General features: G+C 33.8%; 1 protein-coding gene across 1 annotated transcript in view; it reads right to left on the reverse strand.

The window, feature by feature from the left end:
- Window positions 1–17,641, reverse strand: part of LOC130055200 (uncharacterized) — a 38,502-nt gene extending 20,861 nt beyond the window's left edge. The window contains exon 1 of the mRNA XM_056167023.1: window positions 17,288–17,641. Coding sequence (XP_056022998.1) covers window positions 17,288–17,363 — 76 coding nt within the window. The 5' untranslated portion in view covers window positions 17,364–17,641. The remainder of the gene's footprint in view (window positions 1–17,287) is intronic.
- Between the last annotated feature and the right edge of the window lie 2,302 nt (window positions 17,642–19,943).

Here is a 19,943-nt window from a genome sequence, read left to right on the forward strand (position 1 = left end):
TAAAGGTCAATTTGAAATTTACCGACTTTAAAACACCCGTTTTATACAGTCTCCTGAATATTCTATCATGACAGATGAACATATACAAGTTGTGACATTTATAAAGAATTGAAGATTAAGATCGAAGGAGTGGGGGAGGTTACCGGAGTCCACAAGCACCTGTCACAGTAAGAATTTCCGGCGGGTGAGGTATGACATAATAAGGTGTGTTTTATGTAAGGGATACAAGACAAAGATGGCTTATGATGTTACTTGTAGATACGGAACTGGCACGAACCACTCGGCCAGACCATCCTACTTAAATGGATTCTGAAATACATACACGTTTTCATCTTATCCGCCATATTTCTTTCAGGTGTCCTATTTTACTCTACCCGTGTGTGTGTGTGTATATATATATATATATATATATATATATATATATACTGTCACACCTGAGTGATTTTCTAGATGGACTCGACCAGTGCACATCTCCGATAGTAATGTATAGGGAATGAAAAATAAATAAAATTACGTTTTAAAACACCATGCATTGATCAAAATACATATCGTATTTTAGTGTATCATTCTGAAAATATAGATAATTTAGACAAAAAATGTGAAAAAACCTCATGCGCACGTGCATGCAAGTATTTGCAGAACGTCAATAACGAGGGGCGGATAAATCATTTGCCAATTATATACTGATAGGAAAAAGCAAAGAGCATAAAATATATGTTATTCCCATTCAATTTTTACAAAATAAAGGTGTATATGTAAAGCACATGGCATGCTCGCCAAGAAAACGAACCAAATGCGGACAGTTATTTACCTTTGACTGGAAAAGTGCACTTAACCGAAAATGTTAAATTTTCTTTATTCTGATAAATCCACGAAACCAAATGATAAACTCCATTTGAAGTTCGACAGAACTTTACAAAACGTTGTCATTTAGGGCTTTCTGTGTTGTTTTATCGAGTGATGACGGCACATTGTAACTAGCAATACAGAAAAATGCATTTATTTTTTTTTGGTGTAATGATTGCTACCTTCATCACCCGATGAAACAACAAAGAAAGGCATTTTATTGTTTATATAAACTTATATTTTTATGTATTTTTAAAAATATAAACTAGAATTAAGTTCTAAAATATTATATGGTTGACCTATTTGTTACGTTAAACAGAACAGCCAATACACCCTTTGACCTTGATGACGCTCCATATATGGTAATGATTGTGCAGGCAGGTGGTACTAGAAAACCGGATCGAACTAGTTTGCTACAAACATGTACATTCATTGTATGATGAAAGCCATGTCAATTTCAAAAGAAATATCAGAGAAAAGATTTAGTGGATGTAAATATTCCATTATACAGACTGCGACACCTTTCACCCGTGCCAATCAGAATGTATTCCGTCAGGGGAGATACATGTATCAGAGTCGAATATTTTGCTGCATTGAATGCTTGGGTTTTTGCAGTTTATAGAAATCCGGAATTAACCTGATCATGCATTTACATATACACTGAACATCCGTTTGGTTATTATAATATTGCGTGCTCAGTTCATTTCTAAATGTTTATACATGTACGTATATACAATGATCGGAAATATACATCTGGGTGAAAATATGGGTATTGCATATACATGTACATGCTCAATCCAAAATAGACAGCTGCTCACACAAAAACAAAACAAGGGACTATATACATGTATAAACGACAATGTAGTGCACTTTTGAATATTTGCTGTCTCTTTTGAAATCATATAATTATTTACGGTCATTTTGCATGTACATACATGCATTCATTGTTTGAACTGGAGAGAGAGAGAGAGACTGCCCTACTTCCATGTACAATGTTACTGAATGAGAAAATGATCAAGATATACATAAATCTAAGCTTACAAACATTCATAAATGTCAACTATTTTAGAATTTTGGATTGACAGTACTGTAGAAACTTACATCATTAGAAATAAAAATATATATATATTTGTTTGAGTTTGGACTTAAAAATCACTGAAAGTCTATCGAATTTTAGGGAATTCTAATGAGAGAGACAGATAAATGGCATCGTTTACTTTTTTAAGTGGGGGGGGGGGGGGTTCACTTCACAATTGCCTTAAAATCCTTGACATGCGAGATATCCTTTAAATATCAACTGCCTTTCACTACTACTTTAAAAATGGGGGGTGGGGGGGGGGGATTTCATTTCGTTAAATCCCAAAGGAACTCGAATTATTAGTTATTTTGTCTGCGAGAGTTTCGCCCCCGAAAATTAGAAACATGCTTTCGTTCAGAGCAGAAATTATTTCATTTTGAATTACATCTAGATTAAGAGAAAATAGAGGTATACAACTTTGTTTTAATTGATACCTAAATTAGTATACGAATCCGGAATTTATATTATAAAATGTTTTCTAGGCTTCGTGAGTCTAACGATATAGATATTGATACAACTAATCAATAAATGGAATTCTTGTTATACCCTCGGCTATTGTGCAAATCCCACTTATGCATTATTGACACCATATCAATCAAAAATGGTGTCATATCAAAAAGCTCAACACGTTTAATTATTTATGGATATTTAAAATATCTTATGAAGTACATCAATGACAAAGAAGCATAATCATTATGGCATGTTGTAGAAACGTTAAAACACACGCATGCTATAGTCCTGCAATGCATGCATGCGATTTTTCTAAATATTTATATATTCGTGAATGAAGCTTGTCTGCTTTGAAATAATCTTTGGTCGTTATGCATTTTGTTTTCTGAAATCGTAAGTATCAAAGGTTTAGGTCATATCAAACTATACAAAACGAATAACAAAGGATGCACTGAGAAGAAATTTGAAGAAAAAAAATCATTCCCTATAAAATCCCAATCAAGCGTTGGAACTGCTTACATAAGAAATACCAAAGAGACGGCGTAATCCTGCCCCTGCAGTTTCTCTCCTTCCACGGGATTCTGGATTCATACGATGGTGTATTCAAATTAGAGTTCCAGGGGAAAATGTAGTGATTATTGGAAAGCTAATGGATTAACTACAGGTTCCAGTTTGGTCAAAACAATTCAATTAAAGTGAGCAATAATTCAATTAATACGCGCTTCAATTCAATTAATGCATGCAATAATTTAATAGTTGCTCTCTTTAACTGAATAAATGCTATCATCAATTCAATATGATACGCGCAATATATCTATTAGAGAGAACAACTATCAAATCAGAGATACCTTCAATTCAACATATCCACAATTAATGATCTCTTTAATTGAATTATTGCTCTCTTTAAAAGAATGGATGGGTGCATTAATTCCTTATACCATATCGTTGTAAATAATTGAAGATATATGCAATTAAATTATAGAGAACATCAAATCATTTATACCTAGCTCTAAATTGATATTTTCGCAAGCAGTATTTCCACCACATTGGTGCGCGTCTCAATTTAATTGATAAGAGCAATAATTGAGATGATGCGCGCAACAACTGAATTGATGTGCGCATCAAATCAATCGTTGCCCTACTCAATTGAATTGATGCACGATTTAATTCAATTCAATTACTGTGCGCTATACTTAAATTGATGCGTAAATCATTTCAATTATTGCGCGCAATGATTAAATCGACGATATCTTCAAATAATTAAAGATATCTTCAAGTTCATTTATTCAATTCACTCAAACCACATTATACACGGTACATGAGGTGCATTAAATAAACATACATTTGAGTAAGACTAAGGTTAGAGTACACGTATGTACAAATATGCAATGTACATATATTGAAAAAGTATTTACAAAATATAATAAGAAGGACAGACTAACTCATAGATATTTTAGATAAACATAGAGTTTATTTTAAGTGTTTTAACCTTACTGGTTGACATAATTTCATGAAATATAATAACATTAGGTCTAGTGTAGTACTTACTTTGTAGGTATTCTTTTATAATATTTGACAAAGCACTGCATTCTAATATATAATGGAATTCGTCTGTAATTTTCGATTCATTACACAAAACACAAAATCTTTCATTATATGGATATATATCCATACCAATCCATCTGCCAGTCTCTACTGGAAGGCGGTGATTTGTGGTGCGAAATTTAAGAAGAATAGTTCTTCAATTATATGAGTTTATATTAATTTGGCGTTCCATAATTCTCAGTGTGTACAACTGTAACTCACTCTCATGAGGAAATGGCTATCATATAACAATTTATAAAAATAGCAAAGGCAAAAACAGTGGAAATATCATTCTTCCTGTTTTATGTATATGGCACTTTGGAATTTTGATTTGCAGTAAACAATATAATTGTAGAGTTGTTAATTACGTGATTATAATTATAACATGAATATAATTATATGAATACCAAATCATGAAATTATATATCAGATGAATCATATTTAACATTTATAAAACAGAGTTGGATTCATTAGGTATATAGTTTATACTTGCATAACTTAAATAAAAGTGTTAACCGTGGGTTACAGATGTAAACTATAGATAAATGGGCGTTAACTAAAGTTAACGAAGTAATGAGTTTGGTTAAGCAAATGTGAAATCGACGCTTCATTGTATATATGTCCCTTAAACGGTCAACTGGATACCACTGTTTATATCAGGGTTATCGATCAATGTACACAATTAACTAATGTAAATTATAACACTTAACGTAGTTCCACAGTCCTGTGACGTCATAGGACTAAGGACCCACCTTAAACAAGAGTGGAAGCTTCGTAAAAGATGACTTCTATAGAAGTTGTATATTGATCATTTTAATGTGTACGATATATTGAATAAATCAACATGTTCCACTGTGATCCGTGTTAAAACACGGAGATCATTTTATGCAATACGAAGAGGTCATTTGTTAGCATCGAATGCCACAGAGAATCCTCTGAATTTAGTCTATCCTTATTATATCTCAGACTAGATCGACGCAATACCATTAAATTTAAACCAATCACGAGGGAAAAAAATAGACTTTAGGTATTTCTACCCATACCTCAAAATACTAAATTGTCGGGAGGGGAGGGAGGGTGTCACCTCACCTCACGTATTCTTAAATTCCGCCTTTCACACTTCAACTTCCTTTCACTTTGATTTGCAATCACCATTACCCTTATCCTTAGAACTTTTTTTGAATGGAGATAGCAATCGTACAATCAACAAAACTATTGCAGTATCTAGAATTGTGCATGGATTTATTCTGTCCACAGAGAGATTTGTGTAAGCAATTTCATTTTATTGCTATAGACCCAATGCCCGATTTTCTTTCTTTTTATGTTTTCCCCTGTTGTGTATCTTCTGTTATGATATCTATACCTACAACTAATGATGGCCATTGCACATTACAGGGCAAACTATTTGATAATTTCATACAACCATAATTCTATCATAAGCTGCCACCACACAAATTACCTTTAGTGCAATGTTCAAATTGGGAAAAAAAGTGAATTGAAGCGTACCAAAATCGTCCTCTTTCAATATATTCCATACAAATCCTGATATATATAAAGGGTATCTATTTTGCGTATTTTGATATTTGGTTTATCCAACGAGTTGATATGGTGTATTTATTCGCGAGGCTTGCCGAGCGAATAAATACACCATATCAACCAAAATATCTCATACGTCTTCTTTTCGCTTAATCTTGAGATGATCCCCAGTATGGTAGAAACAGCTGATTGAATTTGTTTTGAATCCGTGGCTCAGGCGTCATACTTATTAATCTTCCTTACGCGGGAAAAAACAATGCACTTATAATCGATTCATGCATATTACAAAGAGCATTTGTATAAGAGAAACCATGGATGAAAATTGTTTTAGAAGGGATTATAGTTTATAATTAATAATGCTTTATCCATTACAACAAAATAACAAATATTGGCCGAGTATTTATCTTTTGACGTATGCCTGACTTTCTGATAAAAGTTTGATGTCGCTGTCTTTTTGAAATAAACATGTGTAACAACGATCAATGAAAATAATATTTTAATGCAGCGTTATTAGAATGGTCAACAATTTACAATGAAAAGTAGAGTTTGTGTATTTTGGATTTTATTCACGTGGTTTCTTTGGATCTGAGGTCGAAAGGAAATCCTGAGGCAATTTAGTAAGTTAGTAAGTAAAGCTGTTGAGATTTATTCCATTCAATATGGCTCCAAAGAAAAGAGACTGTGCTTGATGCCGCAGAATGTCGAGGTACTTTCGATTAGGCCTGTCCAGTAGGCGGTCGATTCCTTGATGATAATAGTGTGGACATCTCTTTGTTTTCTTATCGTAATTTTTGAGTAGTTATTGATCGAGTTGACATTTTTATGGCCGGTAACTTGCATTATATGTCAGTGAGGGCAATATCATTTTGATTTTGCTACATGTATAAAAGAAATTCTAAATGAATACAAAATAACAAGTTATACGCTATATTTCATGCATGGATATGCATAAACACAGAAAATATGTCATCCAAGCGGGGACTGTGTCAGAAATAGTTCGGACCGGAAGTGCTTCATCAAACGGGCGTGTGATAAAGCTAGGCTTTATCTCACTTGCAATATACACCACATGTATGAGATAAAGTACTAAATATTCGGCGCGAAAAGTCGCTAATTATCGTTTTGTCGTGGTCTCGTTTTTCAAATGTGGTCGTTTCGCCTTGAAGAGACGGTAAAACACAAAGTAAAAAGATGACAACATTGGTCGCTAATTTGCGGGATTGCTTTGTTGTCTTTTTCCTGTATTTTGTCATCTTTCCGATTTTTCTTTTGTTGTATTTCCGTCGTTTCAGGGCGAAAAGTCGTTAATTATCGTTTTGTCGTCTTTTCGCTTTGAAATAACGAAAAGACGACAAATTGTAAAATGGCACAAATGAGCCACCATACTAAATCAGTAAGTTCTGCTTGAATGAAAACAACCCTATGTGAAGATCATCTCAACTCCAATTGGAATAGGGGGGGGGGTCTCTCAATTTTAACTAGTTCTAGATAATGTATCTTTCTCCATAACAAGCTCCTGGAAAATTCAAATTCTTCACTCCTGTGTCACGCAGGTACCCCTGTTACTCGAGGTTCCTGTTCAGGTGAGCTAATGCAAACATACCTACCATGAGGAAGCTCCACTTATATGATGAAAGAATATTTCAGGGAGAGGGGTCGCTCTCAATCCGAACAAGTTCCACTCTGAAATCATCCTGTGGGGATCCGGGTCAGAATACTAGGTCCTCAGTACCCCCTTGCTTGTCGTAAGAGGCGACTGAATGGGGCAGTCCTTCGGATGAGACCGCAAAAATCGAGGTCCCGTGTCACAGCAGTTGTGGCACGATAAAGATCCTTCCCTGCTCAATGGCCATAAGCGCTGAGCCTCAATTTTGCAGCCCTTCACCGGCAGTGGTGACGTCTCCATATGAGTGAAATATTCTCGAGAGGGACGTTAAACAATATTTAATCAATCAATCAATCCACTCTGAAATCAGATTTCTGGAGTGGAGTCTCACTTTCGAGGCAGATGTTCGAGGAAGACATGTTTTGGCAGGAAGGATCTTTCCATATTGTGGAAATCTTACTTTAGAGCCAGGTTGTTTTTGGAGGGAGGGGGAGGCTTCCATTGGAAGCCTCACTTTAGAGCCAGACTTCCGGGGAGAAATCCCCCCCCCCCCCCAGTACCCAGGGTTGACTGGGTAGAGGGGTTCTGGTTCTAATGTAAGTCTTTCCCATGGGTGGAGGTCTCATCTAGAGCTAGACTCCCGTGAACTCACTGAAGAGCAAGACTTTCACCTGGAAGTCTCACTATGGAGGAAGACTACAACGTCGACTACCGGTATGTGTTGATAGACAGCCAGTAGAAATATCATAGAAGGCAAAATTGCAGACGCTACCGAAATTTACGACATATTTGTCAAGAAGTCATAAATAAATTGCCTATTGTGGTATGGTTCTCCATAACTGACTGTCTGCAAAAATATATCGGGTTGATGAAGCGCAGAGACGGCTCAGCTTCTCAAAAGAAATGCATCAGGTCGATCAATCGCGTCATCGGGTTATGCAATTTTTTCCATGTAGTGTTTGCAACCTTCATTTCCCGTTCTAACAGAGCAAATAGAGACAATTTATCATTTCTATCAAGTCATAATTTTCTGTACTTTTAGTATGAATACTCTCAAGTTCATAGAATATAGATATTATTGATATGCAAATTATTTCAACATGCAACAGCTGAAAATCGTCTGACCTTGACTTGTCTCCGTATTTAGTAATGATTTTCATATGTGAACAATGGTAGAAATAGTCCAAGAGCAAACTCTAAACGCATAAAATTACGAAAGCTTATTAATATCATATTTAAAAATAAATTACCCCTCCAATTTCTCGTGATTAAGGGGAAATATCTCGCAATTACGAGATAATTATCTCAAACTTAAGAGAAAATATCTCGTAATTACGGTATCTTTTCTCGTAATTACGAGATAACTATCTCGAAATTACGAGAAAAGATCTCGTAATCACAAGAAAATTCTCTCGTAATTACGAAAAAAATATATAAAGATTGGTCACATGATGCGAAGTCAGTGTTCGCCTTTACGTTAATCTCATTAAATGATTACATGTTTGGCTTCTTTATTCATTGATTTTTAATTTAACATGCGTTTGATGTGGAAGTACTATTGTGTTAAGAAAGCGCCAGTGTCAGACAGATGCTTTAAGTGTACATATATGTATACATCTTTTATTTTTACTTTCTTAGTAACATGCATATGTATCATATCCTATTTTAGCACTCTCCCTAATTTTCTTGAATTATGAAACATACTAATCACGAGCCCATACATTTCTGCATCTATTTTCTTAAATCCTGAAACTTTTTGGGTCATGGAATTAAATTGCTCCTTCTTGATTACATCTGTAAAATTCAATGAACGCTAAAATGGGGTATAGGGAACATGAATCATAGAGGACTGTATTTTCAGTAGACGAACAACAAAGAGTAAAATATCACTATATTCCCTGATTTGAATAACGTAACTGACTTTTGTCTCCACTAGAACAAATTCACAGCAAGAAAAGGTTTTCAAAACTATGGGAAAGATTAGTAATAATACAATTTAACTTACAAAAGCAACAGAGTATAGCATGATATTTTGGGGACCATTCTAAGTGACCTGCATGTACATATGTACCTCTAATCTTTTCTTATGGAAATACTAATGAAATGATTTTCTCTTATATATGGCCCCATACCCCTACTTCATTTTATGTTTTTATGGACTTATTACACCGGTGTTATAATTATGAGGGGGAAACAATTTCAACCAGTAAAAGTATACTTTATACACAAGTTCTAAGTTTTACACATGTGCACATGTAGTTAGTTAGATTTTATCAATGATGACAAAAATAGCAATCGTTAGATCTTTGTCAATGATGACAGAACTATCATTCGTTATATCTTTGTTAATGAATTGTTTCAGAATAACATCTAATACAATTCTAAATAGAATTTAGATTGACCAAAGACCAAAATATATTAAATAACACGGTACAATTGGTCATATAAAAAGACACAGTTGTGTAAAATACTCCAGGGAGTGATTTGGTCGATCAAAAATGTGGCAAATTACTTGAAGTGGAAGATAAGTCATAAACACAGATTTGGATTGGAAATCGGAAGAACTCGGGGATTTAACAGATTGGAAATAAATACTGTCAATGTTAAGCTCTTTTAGAGGGCTTCGATCTGGGTTTGGGGGGCGTTTTCAGTGGATTAGACTAGAGATGGCGGGATGAGATGCAGGTCACGTGGGTAGTGAAATGTGACGAGGTGCAGGTCACATGGGTGGTGGAATGTGACAAGGTGCAGGTCACGTGGGTGGTGGAATGTGACAGGGTACAAGTCACGTGGGTGGTGGAATGTGACAAGGTGCAGGTCATGTGGGTGGTGGAATGTGACGAGGTGCAAGTCACGTGGGTGGTGGAATGTGACAAGGTGCAGGTCACTTGGGTGGTGGAATGAACGAGGTGAAGGTCACTGAGGTGGGTTGCCTTTCTAGGGCTACGTGGATGTGCAAGAACTACCAGAGAGTTTTTTTTGTTCACTAGAAAGATTTCTGTTTGAGGATTTTAATGAGGACTCAGAGCGATGGCCAGACATGAGCATAGATTATCGAGTCTTAAAACCAACCTCACTCATGGCGATAATAGTTGTCGCTCGCAAACAATAAGGAGTGTGGACAGTGGTGTGTTTGGGGATGTCGGACATGCATCCATTGAATATTATCTTGATCAGTGACTATATACAGTATACCAGGTTTCTACAGCTAAAGATGTAGAGGTAGGGGCCTTCTTTCCACATGTGTTTAACAAATACGATGCATTTCTATCAGAGTTTTTTTTGACATATTCCAGTTTCAGAAGTAGAATACGTCCGCTCGTCACTAGGGGGAGCCTCTTCAGATTGAATTTCCTGCTTTAATGGTACATTTTCAAGAACATCATCAGTACGAAAATCAATCGCAAACAAGTGATGGAACACCAGTGACAAAAAGATTTGATAATTGCAGACAATGGTTTAAAAAAAATGAATTATTCTCCGCATACAAACAAAATTACTCATATTTCTGTTTGCACTGAGCTTACAGGCAAAAAATCATATCCAATTATTGCAACTGACCAAACCACTTTGAAGGAAGTGTATTTATTCATACGTACTACCTACTATGATCACGTGATTTAGTATTTGCCATACGAAATTAAAAGTCAGTTTTATTAGTATTGTCCTGTAAAGGAATTTGGCAAATGTAATATAATAGTAATATTTACATTCACTAAAGGCGTTTTCTGCTTAATTTCTATTGATATCCATTGTTCAAGACATATTTTGTCCGCGTGTGAATATGCACATTCCACGAACTACTTTATTACTATTACTACACGTAACAAATAAACAAAAATTATTAAAGCAGTCTGCAGTGACATGTAGATCAGTTAAAGAAAAATAAACATTGTCTGCAGTGACATGTAGATCAGTTACAGAAAAATAAACATTGTCTGCAGTGACGTGTAGATCAGTTAAAGTAAATAAACATAGTCTGCAGTGACATTAAGATCAGTTAAAGAAAAATAAACATTGTCTGCAGTGACATGTAGATCAGTTAAAGTAAATAAACATAGTCTGCAGTGACATGTAGATCAGTTAAAGTAAATAAACATTGTCTGCAGTGACATGTAGATCAGTTAAAGAAAAATAAACATTGTCTGCAGTGACATGTAGATCAGTTAAAGAAAAATAAACATTGTCTGCAGTGACATGTAGATCAGTTAAAGAAAAATAAACATTGTCTGCAGTGACATGTAGATCAGTTAAAGAAAAATAAACATTGTCTGCAGTGACATGTAGATCAGTTAAAGAAAAATAAACATTGTCTGCAGTGACATGTAGATCAGTTAAAGTAAAATAAACATTGTCTGCAGTGACATGTAGATCAGTTAAAGAAAAATAAACATTGTCTGCAGTGACATGTAGATCAGTTAAAGTAAAATAAACATTGTCTGCAGTGACATGTAGATCAGTTAAAGTAAAATAAACATTGTCTGCAGTGACATGTAGATCAGTTAAAGAAAAATAAACATTGTCTGCAGTGACATGTAGATCAGTTAAAGTAAAATAAACATTGTCTGCAGTGACATGTAGATCAGTTAAAGTAAAATAAACATTGTCTGCAGTGACATGTAGATCAGTTAAAGTAAAATAAACATTGTCTGCAGTGACATGTAGATCAGTTAAAGAAAAATAAACATTGTCTGCAGTGACATGTAGATCAGTTAAAGAAAAATAAACATTGTCTGCAGTGACATGTAGATCAGTTAAAGAAAAATAAACATTGTCTGCAGTGACATGTAGATCAGTTAAAGTAAAATAAACATTGTCTGCAGTGACATGTAGATCAGTTAAAGTAAAATAAACATTGTCTGCAGTGACATGTAGATCAGTTAAAGAAAAATAAACATTGTCTGCAGTGACATGTAGATCAGTTAAAGAAAAATAAACATTGTCTGCAGTGACATGTAGATCAGTTAAAGTAAAATAAACATTGTCTGCAGTGACATGTAGATCAGTTAAAGTAAAATAAACATTGTCTGCAGTGACATGTAGATCAGTTAAAGAAAAATAAACATTGTCTGCAGTGACATGTAGATCAGTTAAAGTAAAATAAACATTGTCTGCAGTGACATGTAGATCAGTTAAAGTAAAATAAACATTGTCTGCAGTGACATGTAGATCAGTTAAAGAAAAATAAACATTGTCTGCAGTGACATGTAGATCAGTTAAAGAAAAATAAACATTTCTTGTTATAGTCTGCAGTGACATGTAGATCAGTTAAAGTAAAATAAACATTGTCTGCAGTGACATGTAGATCAGTTAAAGTAAAATAAACATTGTCTGCAGTGACATGTAGATCAGTTAAAGAAAAATAAACAGTGTCTGCAGTGACATGTAGATCAGTTAAAGTAAAATAAACATTGTCTGCAGTGACATGTAGATCAGTTAAAGAAAAATAAACATTGTCTGCAGTGACATGTAGATCAGTTAAAGAAAAATAAACATTGTCTGCAGTGACATGTAGATCAGTTAAAGAAAAATAAACAGTGTCTGCAGTGACATGTAGATCAGTTAAAGTAAAATAAACATTGTCTGCAGTGACAAGTAGATCAGTTAAAGTAAAATAAACATTGTCTGCAGTGACATGTAGATCAGTTAAAGAAAAATAAACATTGTCTGCAGTGACATGTAGATCAGTTAAAGAAAAATAAACATTGTCTGCAGTGACATGTAGATCAGTTAAAGTAAAATAAACATTGTCTGCAGTAACATGTAGATCAGTTAAAGTAAAATAAACATTGTCTGCAGTGACATGTAGATCAGTTAAAGTAAAATAAACATTGTCTGCAGTGACATGTAGATCAGTTAAAGTAAAATAAACATTGTCTGCAGTGACATGTAGATCAGTTAAAGAAAAATAAACATTGTCTGCAGTGACATGTAGATCAGTTAAAGTAAAATAAACATTGTCTGCAGTGACATGTAGATCAGTTAAAGAAAAATAAACATTGTCTGCAGTGACATGTAGATCAGTTAAAGAAAAATAAACATTGTCTGCAGTGACATGTAGATCAGTTAAAGAAAAATAAACATTGTCTGCAGTGACATGTAGATCAGTTAAAGAAAAATAAACAGTTCTTGTTATAGTCTGCAGTGACATGTAGATCAGTTAAAGAAAAATAAACAGTTCTTGTTATAGTCTGCAGTGACATGTAGATCAGTTAAAGAAAAATAAACAGTTCTTGTTATAGTCTGCAGTGACATGTAGATCAGTTAAAGAAAAATAAACATTTCTTGTTATGGCGGTTTATCGTGTATTAAAGCAGTCTGCAGTGACATGTAGATCAGTTAAAGAAAAATAAACATTTCTTGTTATGGCGGTTTATCGTCTATTAGTATCACGTAAAGAAAAAATAAATTCACTTTCATTATCTTGTAATTATGAGAAAAGATCTCGATATTACGAGATGATTACCTCGAAATTACGAGAAAAGACCTCGTAATTAAGTGAAAAGATCTCGATATTACGAGATGATTACCTCGAAATTACGAGAAAAGACCTCGTAATTAAGTGAAAAGATCTCGATATTACGAGATGATTACCTCGAAATTACAAGAAAAGACCTTGTAATTAAGTGAAAAGATCTCGATAATACGAGATGATTACCTCGAAATTACGAGAAAAGACCTCGTAATTAAGTGAAAAGATCTCGATATTACGAGATGATTACCTCGAAATTACGAGAAAAGACCTCGTAATTAAGTGAAAAGATCTCGACATTACGAGATGATTACCTCGAAATTACGAGAAAAGACCTCGTAATTAAGTGAAAAGATCTCGTAATTAAGTGAAAAGATCTCGTAATTAAGTGAAAAGATCTCGATATTAAGTGAAAAGACCTCGTAATTAAGTGAAAAGATCTCGTAATTAAGAGAAAAGACCTCGTAATTAAGTGGTACCAGGTACTGATAGTCTGTACAGGCTGATGATAATTCAACCATTAAAACACAAACAAGACATTTCTATTCAAATAAAACCAATATATATATATATATTTTTTCCCTTTTCTTTTTCAATACCTCCAGTCAGTGAACATTTGGTATTAATTCTGAGGTTTCGTCTTTGTCAAACGCGAAATTTACTGGTTTAGACGATGCTTTATCAAAGTCTTAAAAACCAGTGTACAGATAGGAAAAAAGGGGTTTTATGACATAAATATGACAAAATTAGGTTTTGATTGATTCTTACAGAGGAACATATGAGGAATCAGAAAATACCGACATCATGCATTATTATGTCTTAGTGATTTATACTTGAATGTTGAAAATGTCTTTTATGACCATGACGTCAATTTTTTTTGGCGTATAACTTTAAAATTACATCAATATTGTAATTAACTTTTCATAGAACTTTGAATACAACAAACTTGCATATCAAACGGTACGTACATTTATTCGTCGTAATTCACTAAGACGTATTCTACTGTCGGTACGCGTTCGTATGATCGATAATGATGATTAGAAATATACCACTGTTGTTCAGTTAGTATCAAGTGTGTTTATTGATGGCCAGTAGAAATAGAAACTACTAGTAATTGGAACAAAAGGTTTCTGTTCATTTTTTGATTGTTTAATATATCCCTGAATGCATACCAAAAGTTTAGAAAAATATATATTGAGGGGAAAGTTGTTACTTTGAGGCTAAAGCATCATTTATTGATGAAAAAATCGTCGAAAACGGGAAATTCCTATTAAAGTATATTTTTCAAATTAAACGTTTTGAATTGTATTATATTTCTGCAGACCAACGTCACCTCTATTATACAGAACGAAGTTTAGATGAAACTGTCTTAAAAAGCTGTTGTTTTGAGGTGAAATCATCATTTTCTTAATGAAAAGTTGCAGGGAATTTTGATAAAACCTATACATTTATTGCAACCCTTTGTTTTAAATCATTTGTAGATAATTCACTGTATCCGATAAAACATAAAAATGATAAGTAAAAAGTAAAGATAGAAAAGCTATAATTTTAAGGCCAAAACGTCACTTTTGTATGAAAACCAACGCAAAACTGAATAACTAGCACAATTCAATGTAAACAAGTGAATGCATGTTTTTGTCAAACTGTCAGTAAAATATCTGAAAGACATCACGTTTTTAAGATAAATAAAACCCCAAATTGAAAAGTGTGTCCACGAGCGATCGTGACCCCAAAACAATGATGAATTTGTACAGCTATAAGCGAAGCTGAAGCGGCGAAATAAAAACATAATTGTCTTGATGATTTCATAGTAGCGTGATCAATGATTGAAATTTGCTGTGCCTCATCAGATTGTTTAAGAAGATGCTTAAACCTTCTGGTAGATATGCAAGATTGTCATTCAATGATATTTAAAGATGCTGGAGTTCTTCATTCACAAAATATATATTGTCAATGAAGAAGTTCAGCCTCTTTTGATATCAACTTTGGAGTCTAGATTTTGGTGATCAGGCTTTCCAACACTCTGCTAGAATTCCCACGAGCACGAATTGTGCTCCTTTATTAGCTCACCTACATTGTATTTCTTGTATTTTTATGCGACAGAATTGATTCAAAAGCATTAACATGGGAAGAAAAACTTTTCAACTCGGCATGTAGATATATCGACAACTGTTTATTCATTACATGTAATTATATTTACTTTTGTTTATAGATTCAATATATCCCTGCGAACTCAAAAGACAAAACTAAGTCCTCTTTATCTGTTTCGTATCTGTATAATTAAATAAACGTTAATGGCAAACTTCAGCTTCTCCATCATTAAATTCCCAAATCTATGTAGTAATACTCCATTATTACTTGCATATGGTGTTTATGTCTCTCAACTGATTCGATACGCAAGATCATGTTATGTGTATGATAGATTTTTAAATTGAGATTGACTACTGACACATACGTTGATGCTGCAGTGGTTTTAACAGTCTCGTTTAAAGTCAGCATTTGCAAATTTTATTGTTGTGATTATGATCTAATTTGTAAATATAAGCTGTCAGTTTTTCATAGCATTGTTACGCATAGTTTTACTCCGCTTACCTTATACCTCATCAAGATATGGCGCCCTCGGCTTGTTTGTGTGCGTGTGTACATGCTACGTGTATGTGTGTGCGTGTGTACATGCTACGTGTATGTGTGTGCGTGTGTACATGCTACGTGTATGTGTGTGCGTACGCATGCGTTCGTGTTTGTGTGCGTGTTCATATGAATTTCAAAATTTTAAAATTCACCCTTACACAAAGCCATTAAAACCAATTTCATTTCATCGCTGTTGATGTAGATAATTTTATATTGACTAATTTTAAGTGTTAGTTACATACATATAGTTGCTCTCACAAATGTACAGGGAAACAAAATACACTAATAACGTATTCATAGTATGTATTACTAAGAAAGAATTCGCAAAATTCATTCAATCTTTATTTCCCCCTTGCGGAGATTTCATGTTGTAACATTTACATATATTTAGAATACATAAAGAAAATCAAAATGATAATATATATATATATATACACACACACACACACACACATATATATATATATATATATATATATATATATATATATATATATATATATATAATTCAATAAAAAAAGCAGGAAAATATACAGTTCCAAAATATATTTAAATCACTAGCGCTTTCTGGATTTTAACATCCATCCTCAGGTGAATACAAATTTTAAATAATGAATACAAATAAATAAATAGACGTCTCTAAGATAAACAACTTTGTATTCATTATTTAAAATTTGTATTCACCTGAGGATGGATGTTAAAATCCAGAAAGCGCTAGTGATTTAAATATATTTTGGAACTGTATATTTTCCTGCTTTTTTTATTGAATTATTTTGACTGTGTGATATCAACTCTTTCTATTTGGATTATATATATATATATATATAAGAAAGGAACAGAGATAGAAAATTATAACAAAGAAAACGTATGTACATGGATAAATGTTTACATAATTATGCTTTTAGTTGTACTCTAAATTTTGCGACAAGGCTCTATTATAGCACGCGGTGGCTCCACACACAAATTTTGCACAAAGACAAATAAATTCTTTTTTGCTCTCTTTCTCTAATAATATTGTGGGTTCTACTCTTCCAAGTAATATAAAATATCTTCACGAAGACGCAGAGATAGGAATAAGACTTACTTTTGTTCAGCAAAGAAACTCCAAGAACTGTGCATAAAACAGCACAAAATGGCACATCCAAAATGCAAATATTCATGGCACGGTTTTTCTCGACATCCAAACACGACCCAAGCCGGACTGCATAGTCACTGGGGTAGAATCAAAAGTGAATACGATCGAGCAAAGGCGTCGGGCTCAGCAATGTAAAAATCAATGCGCGGAGACGTCAGCAAAATGAAATAGTAAAAATAAGCAAATATATTCCAAGGGAAAAACGGGAAATTTGTTTGTCAGTCATAATGGAAGCTCGTTTGCCTTTTATTTAGAATTTATTGACTCTGATTTTCTTCGTTCACACTCCAGTGTATACTGTAATGCCTCCGCCTGCGATTCTTCATCCCTATTAGCGATCCTTTAAACCTATTAAGCATATCAAGTGTCTGCTGGTTTCGAATAAACGAGTGCCACAAAAATAACGAGAAAAGAATTCAGAGTGTAAAAATATCAGCATGTTGTTAATTGACTAATTTCATTTGTCTATGATAGATATATAGTATGATAGTTATAAGGACGTCAGATCTAAGTTTGAATATTTCGTCGTGAATACGGTGGAAAAAATCTTATTACCACGCCACATCTCTCAAGTATCTATGAAAATTAATTAAGTTTTAAGATTTCAACATGTAAGAAAATTAATTCATTGAGTTAAGATTTTAACATGTAAGTTAAAACAGAATCAAACCTTGACAACGAAATCAATTGTTAACAAATGAAATTGGCATGTATGTTTGCATTTTAAAACGAAATGGCATGCAATGATGAATACCGATGGATATTAGTGCCGCTGTAAACGTGACCCTGATAGTGCAATGTCTATAAACCTGTATGGTTTAAGTGCCTGATAACGGTATTTGTGTACACCCGTCAGACCTGTACTAACATAATATTCGACGCGTCGTTCCGATTACATCCATAATGACTTACTATTTTAAGGTTCAAGTTAAGCCATTGTCTTTTTTATCATTGTACCGGAATTTGTGAACGCTATGTTGGAGAATTTGTTAATGCTATTTGATGTTGCACGAACAATTTGAGAAAGCTGGTCAATAGATTCCATATATTCATGTCACGTTGCAGATCTTCAACTAAACTATTTATTCTTTCATATCTACAGAAAGCATATAAAAATCTGACAGAACACGATCAAACTACGTACATAAATACAATTTCACTATTATTTAATTTTCTTTTACTGAAATACATGTCAAATCATTAAATACAATAGAAAATGTACTGAAGTATATATACATTATGAACACAGACACTCGACGTTTTAAATATCTACTTTAAAAAATGGTCTTCCTATAATCAAAATGAATATTTAGTTTATAGGAAGACAATGTTTTATTACAGATATTCAAAACGTCAAGTGCCTGTGATTCCGAAGAAAAATAATGGATACACCAGAAGGAAGTATATATTTAGTACAAACGATACTTTCTTTCAGTTATCTGATGAACTTATCTGGTGACCGAAGCTGAAATGTCTTACTAGACGGAAACGAAAATCACAGATAAAACCTGTCCTCACGATTTGTTCTGCAGTGTAAATCAAGAATTGATTTTGTTTGGAGTTATTTCATGGCCGTTTAATCAGAGATGTAAAATGAATATCAAATACATATCCGACAGATATTATTCATACGTGTACGTTGATAGATACGTTACATTTATACAGTTAGAAATAAATTCCATTTTAATTTTGATAATGCATGAGGGTATGATCTGCGACGCTTCACGTCCGTATACTTTTCATGAATATACATGAGGGTATAAACTGCGATACTTCACGTCCGTATACTTTTCATGAATATACATGAGGGTATGAACTGTGACACTTCACGTCCGTATACTTTTCATGAATATACATGAGGGTATGAACTGCGATACTTCACGTCCGTATACTTTTCATGAATATACATGAGGGTATGAACTGCGATACTTCACGTCCGTATACTTTTCATGAATATGCATGAGGGTATGAACTGCGATACTTCACGTCCGTATACTTTTCATGAATATACATGAGGGTATGAACTGCGATACTTCACGTCCGTATACTTTTCATGAATATACATGAGGGTATGAACTGCGATACTTCACGTCCGTATACTTTTCATGAATATACATGAAGGTATGAACTGCGATACTTCACGTCCGTATACTTTTCATGAATATGCATGAGGGTATGAACTGCGATACTTCACGTCCGGATACTTTTCATGAATATACATGAGGGTATGAACTGCGATACTTCACGTCCGTATACTTTTCATGAATATACATGAGGGTATGAACTGTGACACTTCACGTCCGTATACTTTTCATGAATATACATGAGGGTATGAACTGTGACACTTCACGTCCGTATACTTTTCATGAATATACATGAGAGTATGAACTGCGACACTTCACGCTGGCAGTATACTTTTCATGAAGCGCGTTATCGGGATACTTGTATTGGAAACAAATGTTGCAATGTCTCTATTTGTTTTCACCTTCAGTATTAACTGCCTCCAATTATTCCGAAGTACTACATGGGATCATACAATAAATGTGTTAGGGAGACTTGGAGCTAATTGAGATAACGGTAGTAACCGTAGTTTCAAGAACTTTGG

Source organism: Ostrea edulis, chromosome 5 (assembly GCF_947568905.1).
Source record: "Ostrea edulis chromosome 5, xbOstEdul1.1, whole genome shotgun sequence".
NCBI lineage: Eukaryota > Metazoa > Mollusca > Bivalvia > Ostreida > Ostreidae > Ostrea > Ostrea edulis.